Here is a 15,552-nt window from a genome sequence, read left to right as displayed (position 1 = left end):
TAAAGCTATCACCTTGGCCGACTGGAGGGAGCTAGTGGAAAATTTGAGTGAAAAAAAAAAGGAGATGATCGTAATATCTGTGCTTTAGAAAAACCACATTGTTGTGTGGGGGAGGAATTACAGGGGGGCGGTAGGCTAAAGGAAAGGAAACCTGTTGGAGACTTGCAACAGTGTCAATAGGTGGGAGGTGACAGTGGGCACACCAGGGCAGGGATAGTGGGAAAGGTTGTTGGCTAATTTGGAGTCCAGTGGAAGAATTTCCCATTTGGAAGAAGGCATATGCATTCTTTGAATGCACCTCCCCCCACGACCCTTTCCCAAGATGGGAGCTGAAAGGCGCAGAGCAGAGAGATCATCTCTAAAAGCCAGAGGAAGGCAATTTTAGCAGACTCCTGTCTTGGGCGGTCTAATTTCACCCATGCTCATTTTAGAGATAGATTCCTTGACCAGCTGCCCCAACCCTTACATGCCGCACCAATGGGCTCTACACATAATTAAAATTAAAAACATACATCATGGCATTAACCTTTTTGGACAGCCAGTGGGAAACTCAGAGCCAAATCCCTTTTTGCGAACTGCAAAGGGAGGAACTGGCTCCCAGAGAGGCTGTTTCATAGAGGCAGACACATGAGAAGTGACTTCAGATCCATGTTATGGTCTTGCTGGTTGGGCAACTGGTCACTTGGGTCCATGAAAGAATGCAAAGGGTAGAAGAGGAAAAAAGGCATGATCTGCAGAATTTTTCTGATACCCAGCAAGTGCTGTTTTTAGAAACTGTTTCTTCTGCAGACCCTTCTGAGGGCTGTGTTTTTAGGTGTGGGCACAGGAAATGGCTCTGGGGTTCTTTGGAGCAAAGCCTCCCCTCTCTGGCAATCCTGGGAGTGCCCCATGGGATGGAGGAGAGGCCTGGCAGTCAGGCAAAGGTTAGGGGAGGGAAGCAAAGGCAGAGGCCCAGAACAGCTCCAGGAAATGTTTGTATTTCTCCACCAGGAGGGAGGACAAACAAGCTTTTTTCGTGCCTTCTGGGCAGCTCTGCTTGCTCTCCAGCACAGAGAGAGTCTGAGGACAAAGAGCCAGGCAGAAAATTAAAATCCTTCTGGGACTGGACCCGACAACCCCTCTACAGCATGAATGTCATTGGATCTGCCGGCTGCGTCCCAGAAGTGAACACTTGAATTTCAAAGCTTTTCCCAGCCTAGTGGGGAAACAGGCAACTTGGGACCCAGAATCCAGTGAAAGGATTTTTCTGAGCCTCTCATTTCCTTGCTGAAATTTCTGTTCTCCCAGCCGTGGCTGCACCCACCCCATGCGCGGGCAGCACCTGCATTCCTGGGGGAAGACGTTAGAGGCGGCAGCTGGTGAGTGGTAGCCTGCAGATAAGCATCCGTGTGTGGGGACTCCAGGGCTACCGGCACACGGAACATTTGTCCTCTGTCCACCATGGACAATGGATCGTGCTGCCTGATCGAGGGGGACCCTGTCTTTCAGGTGATGCCCCCACTGCTGATTCTGGCCTTCGTGCTGGGCGCCCTGGGCAATGGCATCGCCCTGTGTGGCTTCTGCTTTCACATGAAGACCTGGAAGCCGAGCACTATTTACCTTTTTAACTTGGCCGTGGCTGACTTCCTTCTCATGATCTGCCTGCCCTTTCGGACAGACTACTACCGCAGACAAAGACAATGGGCCTTTGAGGATATTCCCTGTCGGGTGGCGCTCTTCATGCTGGCCACAAACAGGGCTGGGAGCATCGTCTTCCTGACAGTGGTGGCTGTGGACAGGTATTTCAAAGTGGTCCACCCCCACCATACGGTGAACAGCATCTCCAACCGGACTGCAGCTGGCATCGTCTGTGCCCTCTGGACCATGGTCATCCTGGGGACTCTCTACCTTTTGATGGAGAACCATCTGTGTGTGCAGGAGAAGACTGTCTCTTGTGAGAGCTTCATCATGGAGTCGGCCAATGGCTGGCATGACATCATGTTCCAGCTGGAGTTCTTTCTGCCCCTCAGCGTCATCTTGTTCTGCTCCTTCAAGATTATTTGGAGCCTGAAGCAGAGGCAGCAGCTGGCCAGGCAGACTCGAATGAAGAAGGCTACTCGGTTCATCATGGTGGTGGCAGCTGTGTTCATCACATGCTACCTGCCTAGTGTGTCAGCCAGACTGTATTTCCTCTGGACGGTGCCCTCAAGTGCCTGTAATCCCTCTGTCCACGTAGCCCTCCACATCACTCTCAGCTTCACATACATGAACAGCATGCTGGACCCTCTGGTGTATTATTTTTCAAGCCCCTCATTCCCCAAATTCTATACCAAGCTTAAAATCTGCAGCTTGAGACCCAAGCATCCAGGACGTTCCAAGGCTCGGAGGCCGGAAGAGATGCCAATTTCAAACCTCTGTCGCAAGAGTTGCATCAGTGTGGCAAATAGCTTCCAAAGCCAATCTGATGTGCAGTAGGATCTCCAAATGTGTTGAGTGGCACTAAAACAGACAAAATCAAGGAGGACAAGCTGGCAACTTTGAAATAATTCATGCTAAGGGATGGGGGGTTTCAGAATGCGATCCTTCCTTACACGTATCCCCCTCACTCTGTTGGAAATGAACACCAGGTTATTGTCTTTTGGAAGGTCCCAGTTGAGAAGTGAGTCAGTTGCATTTATATGATCTGATTACAATGACAGGATGATGTGCACATGAAATGGGGCATGTGTGTGTTGGGTGGTGGGTTAGGAAGAGTTCAGTTCCTGCGTCATTTAAAGTGGCTAAGTAAATAGATGGCAATGTTTAACCCAGTAATGATCTCTCTCGCGCGGGGAGTTAGTGAACTTAATGACTTATTAGTGTTTTCTATCCTCTGACCTTAAATAATTACTTGTCTTAGAAATAGAAACTGGAGTAAGTCAATGCTTTTATTTCAGGCTGAGTGAGGCTCTTTAGATTGGGATGTCTTGATGCTGATGATTTTCATCTTCATGGGATCCCTCTATACATTACTGACTTCTTAGTAGCCCAAGAAGAATGACAGCAAAATGATCTTCTCTGACCTACCTTGAACTCTGCATTTTTGTGCAAGGCTTTGCATTTCAAAGAAGGTTCTGAGGGATATGTTAGCTGCTCTGATTTTTCTAGTGGGAGCTGAGTGCTTGAAAAACTCCAGTTGGATCTTTGGGAAGTGCTGAGTTTGACATAATTGCATTTTACTGCTTGTTATGTTACTATGAAATGAAGTTATTCATTCACATATTCTCCATGTATTTACTGAATCCATATTCTGTGTCAGGCACTGTGCTAGTGTCCTTTTTACCTGGAGGGCTGTTAGTCAAATCTGGTGTGATAGCAAAGTTTGTGGGTATTTTTTTGGGGGGGTGCAAACAGAGAGGTTAATAACCTTCACCCTTTCAATGAATACAGTTTGTAGACTTGTTCTCTGCAACATCAGTGTTTTCCTCATATTTCAGGATTCTATATAAACAACAAAGGGTGCAAAGGCAGTGATCCCTTATGCTCCTGAATTTCTCAGATATGTACCTGGAGCCCTCAAAACTAGATGATTACATGGAATGACAGGCTGCCCCTGACCTGGATTAGGTGGAAAGATTCCAAGCAACCTGAGCTTCTTTCTCAAACCACAAAGTGGTGAAAGTCATTCTAGGCTCCTTTATTTACACTTTCTCAAGCTCCCTGGGTACTCTCTGCACTTCAGGACCTTTTTGTTCTTTGGCCTGAAAACACCTCTTTAGGCTGTCCTTTTCCAGAGACACTGCACAACCTAGGCAGTAGGAAGTCAGATGAATCTAAACCTGAATCCCAGCTCGACCACTTACTGGATATGTGATCTAGGAGCAGATTTTACTTAACCACTTTAAGCTTCAATCTCCTCATCTGTCAAACAGTGGTGCCAACAATGTTGACTTCAAAAGGTCATTGGGTGTATTCAATGAATGAAGATACTGAAGCATAGGGACTTAGTTTGCTGTAAAACCTCAGTGCCTAGAAGAGTGCCTGAACATGGTCGGCTCACTAGATATTTGAATGAGTAAGTACAGGGAAACCAGTAAGTGCCATGTTAGTGTCATGACTTGTTATGTAACACACTTTACACATAAATAGGCACAGAAGCAATTTCCTTTAAGATTCAGAGCCCCTAAGTAGCTGCCCCACTGTCACTACCCAAATGCCCCAGCTGCTAGGGAAGGAGTGAAGGTGAGGATTCTTATCAGCATCAAGGAAACACATAGCCTCCTGATAGATATTAACGAAAACCCTCCCTTCTGCTTTTAATTCCATTCTTAATTATAATTATTTTCTGGGCCGCTCTTTGGTTACTTCACCTTAATAAAAATGGGTTTTGTAAGAAAGCCTGTGTCCTGTGTGTGACCCGTCCATGTCAAAAGACTCATGAGTCTTTGCCCTATAAGGAAAAAGATCTTAAAAATCCAGAAGCTCCTGGTGAGCCGAGGTTCTCACTAAAAAACAGCAAGAAGGGACAAAAAGAAAGAAAATGAAAAACCCAAACACAGTCTTGATTCTGATTTTTGCTTCCCTTTTTAGATTTACACAATGTGATGAGAAGTAAATCTTATCAGGAAGTGTCCTTCAGAAAATTTAAGGGAGAGAGTAAAGCTTTGTTTTGACTTAAGCATAGGGCCCTTCTGAGCTCATCCATGAAGCTGGGGCCCTAAATTGTACATATATTTTTATGTATATAATTTATAATAAAATACATATAATATAAAAAGCATGTATAATATATAATTATTATATATATTCTAATATATAATATTTCTACTATATACATAATTTGCATTATAATATATATTTATATATATATTTTTAGATTGGAACATCTTGATCCCAATGATTTTCATCCTCATGGGGCCTCTCTGCACATTTCTGACTTCTCAGTAGCTCAAGAAGCATGACAGCAAAAACAGCTGCTCTGATCTTCTTCAAGGTCAAAAGAAATTTATATATATAATTTATATTATAATATATAATATATATGTATATGCATAAAAATTATATGTCCATAAATTTTATATTTTATATATATGTATGTAGGTTGAGGTGGAGTAGAATACACAGTTGGTTTCACATATGGGCCTAATCTATATTCAGCTTCTAATGATGATACAGTAGAAGTGGGAAGGAGGTCAGTATATTATTCCTTGTATAGATTCATTCATTCATTTGTTCTTTCTTTCAAGGAACATTTATTAGGCACCGGCTCTGTACCAGCACAGTAGAAACATAAATGAAAACTATAGCCCCTGACCCCATGGTTCTATTATGGAAACCAAGGGGAAACTAAAACTACTTGCAGATCAACCGTGGTGAAAGCAGTGGGCAGATTCTACAGCAGGACCCTGGGGCCCTTCATCCTCCTTAGGGGCTGGGGCCAGGCTTCTCAGAAGGTGGCTCGTGAGCTGAGTCCTGAAGGAAGAATAGGAGGCCACAGGATGACTGTGTGGGTGGTGGCTGGGGAGGGTATTCCAGTCAAAGAGAGAGCTGAGAAAGCAGATTGTCTGGGCACCGCAGAAGGATCAATGCGACAGGAATGAAAAACCCAGGCTGCAGCTGCACCAGCCTGGTAAGAGGTGAAGCCCTGAGATCCGCGGGCAGGGAAGGGTCTGTACACAACCCTTCTTGACACAAGATTTGTGTACAGCCTTCCAGAGACCTTTTTATAAAAAAAAGAAGTAAATTTCTTTAATTACAGAAGGCATATATGTTTTTCTTCAAAAATTCAAAGAACATAAATATGTAAAGTAAGAAATAAAAGTCTTCTTTTCATTCTTTTTAATCTAATTTCCTAGAGGTGATGACGACTTTTAACGTTCAGGGTAGACACACATGTACACAAATAATGAATCTTTTGCATTGTCTTACTAAAGCAGGATATGTGTGTGTGTGTGTGTATGTGTGTGTGTGTGTGTGTATAGATATATATATAAATTTGCAAGGTATTTCAAAATGAATAGCTTCCTACATCAGAACAGAGACCAAGATCATTGTTTTAAAGCTATATTTCACTGTATAAATGAAACCACATATAGTTCATTTAACCAATAGCTTTTTAGTGGACATTTATTTCCAGTTTTCCTTGATTGACATCAAGCTATATGGTGAATATTCTAAATGATACATCTTGGGCACATGTGCCAGAGTTTTTGGAAGATAGATTTTTAGACATAGAATTGTTGGGTCAAAAAACAGGCTTAATAGGTGAGGCAGTGTGCAATGAGGTCGTAAGACAAATCAGTGGCATGCTAAGCCCCTGGAGCCAAACGGGGTTTAAAATCCCCTTAGCTTACTAGCTGTGAGGCCTCAGGCAAGTTACTTACTGTCCCAATGTTTTACTTTCCTTGTTTTAAAATGGGGACAAGAATAGAAGCTGCCCCATAGAGTTGTTGTACTAAATAAGTTTGGCTGTATAAAGCAGTGAGAATAGAAGACAACATAGAGTAAGCACTATTTCTATTACCTCTCATTATCTTGTGTAAGTTCATATTATATTGGTTTTATTATAATCTTGATAGATACTGCCAAAGTGCCCAATGAAAAGGCTGAACCAGTTTATACTTCCACCAGCAATGTATGAAAAAGCCTTTGTCTGCACTCTTGCCAACAGGCCCGTGTTTGTTTTCTTAGTAAGCACTTTTTCCTTTTTTTTGTAAAAAACAAACCAAAAACTTCACTCCTTTAAAATGATGAAGTCCAACTTATCAATTTTTTATTGTTGTTTGTGCTTTTGGTGTTGTACTTAGAACAGCTTTGCTTAAACCAATGTCATGAAGACTTATTTCCTTCCTTACTTACATCAAGTCTTACACTGAAACCTGTAATCCATTTCGAGTCAATTTTTGTGCGCAAAGCAAGGAAGGAGTTCAACATCATTCTTTGTGTGGGGCTATTCAGTTGCCCCATGGGTTTATTAAAAAGACAATTCTTTACTGTCTTTTTACTCTTATCTTTGAACTCTTGTTGAAAATCAGCTGACCGTAAGTTGCAAGAGTTTATTTTTGAACTCTCAATCCTGTTTTATTGATCCTTATGTCCATTCTTATGCCAGAACCACACTCTCTTGATTACTGTATGTAGTTTTGCAGTAAGTTCTTAAATCGGGAAATGTGTGTTCTCCACGTTTGTTCTTCTTTTTCATGATTATTCAGTTACTCTGATTTGCCCTTAAGTATTTTGCATTAAATTCAACACCATGTCTCAAAATCCTGAAATACCCTTCTTTCCTTGCATATGTCTCTGCCAGTCAATGTCACCAGCTTTGTCTCCTGCTTCCTTACTTCCCACTTCTCCTACTTCATTTTCATTAGTGGTCCAGAGGTCTCTCATTTCCCACTAGTCAGGTGTCCCAACTCAATTTCATTTACTGTGTGCAGAGGCAAGTCTCCCCAAATGCCCCTAATGAACTGTGCGTTCTGTGTCCCTGCCACGTGGCCCCTCCCGTGGAATATGGACTGGCTCTGTGACTCACTTTAACCTGCAGAACATGGTGAAGGGGATGTTCTGAGACTTCTGAGCCCAAGCAGTAAGAAGGTGTGCTTGTGTGCCTTCAGAAGCCTTGAGTAGTAGCCTTATGAGAAGCCCAGGGAAAGCTGTGTGAAGATGCCACAGACAGAAAGACACAGACTCTCTATGAGGGACAGAAGCCCAGATGTCCCAGGGTCCTGCTTCTGTCTCGCTGCCATCTAAGAGACCCCAAGCAAGAACCAACCAGCTGAGGCCAGTCAACCCACAGAACCATGAGAGATAATACAAGACAATTGTTTTAAGTCACTAAAGTTTGTGATGGTTTGTCACATGGCAATAGATAACTAAAACAAATTGCAGCTAAATTCAAAGACAGCTAGTGAATTACTTAACTTCTCTAAGCCTCAGTTTGCTGATCCATAAAATGGAGATGATGGTAAGAATAGCACATCACTCTCAGGGTTTTTGTGAGGAATAAATGAGATCACATATGCAAATCTCCTAACACAATGCCTGGCACAAAGCAAGCAATTGATAAATAATCACTATTGTTATTATTAATTAAAAGAAAATCCAGTTCAGTGGCACACATTCAAGCTTTTAGGCATGGAAATCCAAGTCATTTATGAAAGTCATAGATTTTAAGTGGAGTTTCCACCAACTCAGGGGAATCACTGTCTTAGTTGTTGAAATGATTCATTATAACAAGTTTCTGTACAACTCATGCACTAGTAAGAAAAAAACCAAAAAAACAGAAGGACACAGCCAGACGAAACATGCCCATGGCACACTGGGAAGACCGGAAATTCCATAGTAAGCACCAGACTCCAAGAAGGCCGGAATTTATATTCTATCAGAGTAGTTGTGAACTTTAGTTTACAATTACAGAATGAAAGAGCTGGAATGAAGCTTGAAGACCGTCTAACCCCTCAATTTACACATGAGGAAGTGTTAAACCGAAGAGTTAAGCAGTTTCATGGGTAGTTAATGGTACAGTCAGAACAAGCTCCCAGGGTCTCCAGCTTTTCATTTTTCAAACTTAACAATATTTGTTACTCTTGTTTTCTAATTTTATCTGTGACTATTGTTTAAAAAAATTACAGAATTGTAAAATGTATCGAGGGAGGGCCTCTTGCAAATTCTAACTCCCAGAAATTACTATGGTTAATAGTCATTTTTTATGACTCTTAGTTCATAAGGCCCATAGGATTACTTTATTTTCTTGTATTGTTGACAAGTCTGCATTTGCCCAAGAAGGAAGCAGGATATTCACAGGCAGCAAGGACAGGTAACAATTAACAATCATTTCCCTAAAGCCTTAATAAACTCACATAATATGACCTCAATCTAGGGTAGCATTACAGATGAGTCAATAATATAGTAAGAGACAAGTATGTGTAATGGTTAGGGACAGAGGCTTTGAAGCCAATGCCATATTCAAATCCAAGCTCTGTTCTTATTAGCTGGGTAGCTTGAATATATCACTGGCCTCTCTGGGCTTCACTTTCCTCATTTTGAAATTGGAATCAGTAATAGTCTCTACCTCATGGACTGCAGTCTGGGTAAAACAGGATAATGGTATTTACAGCACTGAGCATGGGGTCCAGCACATTGGAAGCTCTTTATATCGTAGGTACTGACATCATCTTTTTTTCGAATTGAGATATAAATCTCATATATTAGTTTCAGGAGTACAACATAATGATTCAATATTTGTGTATATTGGGAAGTGATCACCACAATAAGTAAAGTTAACATCCATCACCATATGTAACTTCAGAATGTTTTATTTCCTGTGATGAGAACTTTTAAGATTCACTCTCTTAGTAACTTTGAAATATGCAATACAGTTTTATTAACTTTATTCTCAATGCTGTACAGTATATTCCCATTACTTATTTATTTTATAACTGGAAATTCTTACTTTTAACTCCCTTCATCCATTTAGCTCACCCCTTACCCCCAATTTCTGTTGGCAACCACCAGTCTATTCTCTGTCTCTATGAGCTTGGGTTTTTATTTGCTTGTTTGTTTGTTTAAATTCCACATATGAGAGAGAGCATATGGTATTTGTCTTTTCTGTCGACTTAATTCACTTAGTATAATGTCCTCAAATACCACATTTTCTTTATCCATTCATCTGTCGATGGACATTTAGGTTGTTTCTGTATCTTGGCTATTCTAAATAATGATGCCATAAACATAGAGGTGTATATATCTTTTCAAAATAGTGATAGTTTTCTTTGGGTAAATTCCTAGAAATGGATTTAATGTTTTGTATGGTATTTCTATTTTTAACTTTTTGAGAAACCTCCATACTGTTTTTGATAGTGGCTGCACAACTTTACATGCCTACCAACAGTGTGCAAGGCTTCCCTTTTCTCCACATCCTCACCAACACTTGTTATCTCTTAACTTTTTGATAATAGATAAAGTTTGAGGACCTTTTTCATTGTGGTTTTTATTTACATTTCTCTGATGATACTGATCTTGAGTATCTTTTCATGTACTTATTGGTTATCTGTATGTCTTCTTTAGAAAAATGTCTATTCAGATCCTCTTCCCATTTTTAAATTGGATTATTTGTTTTTTTACTATTAAGTTGTATGAGTTCTTACATATTTTGGATATTAACCCCTTATCAGACATTTAACTTGCAAATATTTTCTCCCATTTATTAGGTTGTCTTTTCATTTCTTTGATGGTTTCCTTTGCTGTGAAGAAAATTTTTAGTTTGACAGTCTCTTTTGTTTATTTTTGCTTTTGTTGCCTTTGCTTTTGGTGTCAAATATGAAAAATCATTGCCAAGACCAATGTCAAGTAGCTTACCATCTATGGTTTTTTTTTCTAGTTTTATAGGTTTTGGTCTTATATTCAAATCTTTAATCCATTTTGAGTTAATTTTTGTGTATGGTATAAAATAGTGGTAGATTTTCCTTCTTTTGCATGTGGTTGTCCAGTTTTCCCAACACCATTTACTGAAGAGACTGTCCTTTCCCCATTGTATATTCTTGGCACCTTTGTCATAAATAAATAGTCCATATATGCATGGGTTTATTTCTGGGCCCTCTATTCTATTCCATTGATCCATATGTCTGTTTTTAAGCTAATACCATACTGTTTTGATTACAATAGCTTTGTAATATAGTTTGAAATCAGGATGTATGATGCTTCCAGCTTTGTTCTTCTTTCTCAAGATTGCTTTGGATATTTGGGGTCTTCTATGGTTCCATACAAAGTTTAGGATTGTTTGTTCTATTTCTGTGAAAAATGCCATTGGAATTTTGACAGAGATTGCACTGAATCTGTATTTTGCTTTGGGAAGTATGGACATTTTAACAATATTAATTCTTCCAATCCAAGAGCATAGAGTATCTTTCCATTTATTTGTGTCTTCTTCAATTTCTTTCATCAATGTCTTATAGTTTTCAGCTTAAAAGTCTTTCATTTCCATGGTTAAATTTATTCCTAGGTATTTTATTCTTTTTGATGCAATTGTAAATGAGATTGTTTTCTTAATTTCCCTTTCTGATAGTTCATTATTAGTATAGCCAACATCATCTTATTCTTTATCATCATCAAGTGCTTACAGGAATCTAATATTAGATCATCAACTCCAGTTTACTGTGAAGAAGTGTCTACAAACCCCTATTATTGAAACTGGATATGCAACTAAAGAAACAAATTTCTTATTTCTAACTCCAAGTAGAAGCAACACAATTTAGAACCCCTTGCACAGCAAAAATTCATAACCAAATATTATAGGGTAGAAATTCTGTAGGGTTACACTCAATTATACTGAAAAGCAAAGAAATGATGTGTAAAATGGTGACCTGCTGTGAGGCAGAGTTCAAAGTCCTATTAGGTCTTGTCAGTCTAAGTTTAATTTTCTAAAAACAGGGGCATTTAAAATACCATGCACTTAGTGAGGGAGGTTGTACATGTGTGGGGACAGGGATGTACAGCTCACTTTAGCTGTGAACTTCAAACTGACCTAAAAAATAGAACTTATTAATTTTTAAAAAATCATGTACTTAAAAATAAGTCACTTGAGCACAGAAGCCATCAAAATCTAACAAAAACAAACAAAACACTCAACTTATTATAACTTGTTACTGGCATTCCAAACTGGGTTCAAGTTTTCAAACATCTTGTGAAATTTTAATCCTGCTCTTAAGTCATACTTTTTTTCATCCTAACTAGAGATTAATTGCAGAGTTCAGGTGTGGAAAAGCCATCCATGTTTGTACAGAGAAGGTGGCATGGAAACATCAAATGCAACACATCTGTCCTAAGAAAAATAGATAACCACTGTCTTCTCAGCCTTTCTAAAAGAAATCACATGCATGCTACTGTTTCTTAAATCATATACATGCTGATATTTCATACTCATTCTTAATGTTTCTGGATGACCATGCTGTTAGCATAGTAAATTACTATTGCTGTTGTTGTTTTGTTAACTATGTAAGCTGACAACATGACAGGGACTTAATTCTCCAATGCTAAGTACTCAGCATACTGGCATGAAGCCTTCCAAAAAGAGGTCCTCCACATTTCAGTAATTTATGATGACAGTTGGCTTGCCTAAACTTATCCTTTACATTTAGAAAATTTTGCGGGTTCCTGTCTGCCCAGGGGATTTTTATTATTTGTTTATGCAAACAGCAGGTTGCATAAGAACCTTGCTGGCTTTCTTTCTTTCTTTCTTTCTTTTTTTTTAAGCGATTTCACAGCTTCCTGGTAACCATTCAGTCATCTGTTTCAACACCCTGACATGACATAAAGGCGGGCACTGAACCACACATTCACCACACAGACACACACCTCTTTCCTTGAGCGTTCACTGGGTGAGACACTCCTTAGGCGCTCCTCAACTCGATCCACTCATGAACCCACACCACTGGCAGAATTATTTTCTGGAAATAGACAAGAAGAATTGCTGTGTGTTCCGGGATGACTTCATTGCCAATGTGCTACCACCGGTGTTGGGGCTGGAGTTCGTGTTCGGGGTTCTGGGCAATGGCCTGGCCCTGTGGATCTTCTGCTTCCACCTCAAGTCCTGGAAATCTAGCCAGATTTTCCTGTTCAACTTGGCTGTGGCTGACTTTCTCCTGATCATCTGCCTGCCATTCCTGATGGACAACTATGTGAGGAAGTGGGACTGGAGGTTTGGAGATATCCCTTGCAGGCTGATGCTCTTCATGTTGGCCATGAACCGCCAGGGCAGCATCATCTTCCTCACAGTGGTGGCTGTGGACAGGTATTTCCGGGTGGTCCATCCCCACCATGCTCTGAACAAGATCTCCAATCAGAGAGCGGCTGTCATCTCCTGCGTCTTATGGGGCGTCACCATCGGCCTGACGGTTCACCTCCTCTACAAAAAGATCTTGATCAGGAATCAAGATGCAAATTTGTGCAGCAGCTTTAGCATCTGCCATACCTTCAGGTGGCATGATGCTATGTTCCTCTTGGAGTTCATCCTCCCCCTGGGCATTATCCTGTTCTGCTCCGTCAGAATCATCTGGAGCCTGCGGCAACGCCAAATGGATAGGCATGCCAAGATCAAGAGGGCCATCAACTTCATCATGGTGGTGGCCATTGTCTTCATCATCTGCTTCCTGCCCAGTGTGGCTGTGCGCATACACATCTTCTGGCTCTTGCACACCACAGGTACGAAGAACTGTGACATCTATCGCTCTGTTGACCTGGCGTTTTTCATCACCCTCAGCTTCACCTACATGAACAGCATGCTGGACCCTTTGGTGTATTACTTCTCCAGCCCATCTTTTCCCAACTTCTTCTCCACCTTGATCAACCGCTGCCTGCGGAAGGAGACACCAGATGAACCAGATAATAACCAGAGCATGAGCATCGAGCTCACAGGGAATCTTACTACCAGGAGTGTCCCTGATGCTTTAATGGCTAACCCCAGTGAGCCATGGAGACTCTCTTGTCTGAACCCAGCTTCTCATTAAGTAAACAAGCCAAGAAGGGAGATTGTCACCCAGAACCAGGATCTCTGGAGAAACAGTTTGGCTGGTGCACAGAGTAACATCATCAGACCTGGCCTGCAATTTCCTGGAACTTCCAGATTCAGAGAATCAGATTTAGAGAAGTGGTGTGGCCATATGGGCTGCTTGGTTACAAGGTGTCACCACAGGAATCCTGGGGGAACAAAGAGGAAAGTTAGGTGTCTAAAACTGCTGCTCAGTCTCTGACACTTGCAGAACCACAGGTAGCAAGGCTGCCCACGTTGCTGCCCAGCAGAGTTGGAGCCACTGGGATGGCTGTCAGCAACTGAAATTCGCTGGCCTCTTTCCCTCACCTGCCTGAGCTCGCGATGGTTCTCAACTCCTGGGGTGATATTTAATCTGATCTGTGGGCTCCATCTGGGATAAGGAGAGCTAAGTGATTGGAGGGGAATTATTGCTCCTACAAGGAGCCCAGGCATCAGGACATAAGCCAGTAGGTCACCTGCACTCCATGGGACCAATTCATCTTTCTGCCAAGCTCTAGCAGAAATGGACCAGACAAAGAGACTGGAGAACTTTGATTGACAGTCTGAGTTCCCAGTGATGGTAAGAAGGGGATTAGCCCCTAATCCCTAAAGGGAAGGAAGTACTAAGGGGAAGGAAGGGGATTTATGCTACAATCTGAAGCTAATCCTTTCCTCTCTTGTTTACACTAATTTGAAGGCTGAACAGTTAAAAAGGCTTCAGGGAGGAGCGCTGCTTCCCACCTGTTTGCTTTCATCACTAAAAGGGAAATGCTTCCCAATGGTAGGAAGGGGAAGCTTTCTCCTGCTTCATTTGCTTGTGTTTCTGTACTTGTAAGAACTCTACCCCCTCAATAAACTTAGACATGAGACACACAATCTGATGTTGCATGTGTCTGGGTAAAGGTTCACAGAAACGGACTTCTAACTTAATCAGAGACCTTTATGGGTTGTTAGCTGTGTGCTAGAAGAAAAATACTGTATACTGAAAAGTAAGAAAAGGACATGGATGCTGAGCTACATCACGAGACAGTTAAGTAAAAATTACGTATGCATTGGGACAAGGATGGGAAAGGGCTGGGAATAAATAAAAACAACTTAATTCGAAAGGATAGTACAGATAGCATTGCAAGAGTGTCTGCATTTTATTTAGAGTTTGGGGAATACTGCTATTACTATTTACGTATTAAAAAAAAGAATCAGGCCAGACTGGAAATTTGCAGAGGAAGGGGAACTTCCTATGGAATAGTTTCAGTTCCCAGTTCTGGGACAGAAAGGAGATGTACTGGTTTGAGTCTTTGATCAGTCCAAGTTTCTGTTATGATTTCATTTCCAGCTTCTGTCACTCCTTGATTCTTTAGCAAGATGAGGCTTGCTTTGATATCCTGACTCAGATACAGATAAGAAATGTAGATACTCACACTCCCAGCTACAGTTGAGTGGCAGTAAATGAACTTTGAACATTCTTCAATTTCTGAAGTGTTTTCAGAGCACATTGCTTGTCTGGTTCTCCAATCAACTTCTAGAGGTAGAAAGTTAAAATCAGAGATCACCTTCGTAAAGAGGAAGAGATAGCAGAGATGAGTCAGAGGAAAGAGGGATTCCCCCACCTCAGATGTGTGGCAGCCAGGAGCCTGTTTATGAGACTCCTGATAGATTCAGAACTAACTCATATTTGTTTGTTTGTTCATACATTCCACCAGCGTTTACATATTAAGCACCTACTATGTGCCAGATGCCACTTTGGGTGGCTGGTGGGAATAGAACACAGAACCAGGTATCCAAGACTTTCTTCTCAAAGAACTCAAAATTCAAGGTGGGGAGGCAGCCGGAGAAGCAAACCAATGAATGGAAAGAGAATTAGGGATAGCTATGAATATTATGAAGACAGCAAAGTGGGGTGACAAGCTAAGTGGGATGACTGGGAAAGTCTCTATGAGGAAGTGACCTTGAGCTGAGCCATAACTGACAAGACAGAGCAAACAGTGGAAAAATCTGGGGGCAGGGCATTCCAGACAGGGCGTGATAAACATAAAGGCCCCAGGGTGTGAAGCAGTTTGGTGTGTGTGAGC

The 15,552-nt window shown here is 41.3% G+C and overlaps 2 protein-coding genes across 2 annotated transcripts; both read left to right on the top strand.

Moving 5' to 3' along the window:
* The first annotated feature begins 328 nt into the window (after positions 1-328).
* Positions 329-4,475, top strand: HCAR1 (hydroxycarboxylic acid receptor 1). The gene has a single exon (XM_036922055.2). The coding sequence runs from the start codon at positions 1,441-1,443 to the stop codon at positions 2,452-2,454; it is 1,014 nt and encodes a 337-aa protein (XP_036777950.1). The 5' UTR covers positions 329-1,440; the 3' UTR covers positions 2,455-4,475.
* A 7,806-nt stretch (positions 4,476-12,281) lies between these two features.
* LOC118930540 (hydroxycarboxylic acid receptor 2-like) lies at positions 12,282-14,361 on the top strand. The gene has a single exon (XM_036922056.2). The coding sequence runs from the start codon at positions 12,372-12,374 to the stop codon at positions 13,458-13,460; it is 1,089 nt and encodes a 362-aa protein (XP_036777951.1). The 5' UTR covers positions 12,282-12,371; the 3' UTR covers positions 13,461-14,361.
* Positions 14,362-15,552: the final 1,191 nt, after the last annotated feature.

Source organism: Manis pentadactyla, chromosome 14, assembly GCF_030020395.1.
Source record: "Manis pentadactyla isolate mManPen7 chromosome 14, mManPen7.hap1, whole genome shotgun sequence".
NCBI lineage: Eukaryota > Metazoa > Chordata > Mammalia > Pholidota > Manidae > Manis > Manis pentadactyla.
Note: the sequence above shows the minus strand (reverse complement) of the source record. Positions and strands in the feature narration are given on the sequence as shown.

Bases quoted from the DNA above. Each gene is read 5' to 3' on its own strand.
- HCAR1 (XM_036922055.2), top strand. From the start codon at position 1,441: ATGGACAATGGATCGTGCTGCCTGATCGAGGGGGACCCTGTCTTTCAG.
- LOC118930540 (XM_036922056.2), top strand. From the start codon at position 12,372: ATGAACCCACACCACTGGCAGAATTATTTTCTGGAAATAGACAAGAAG.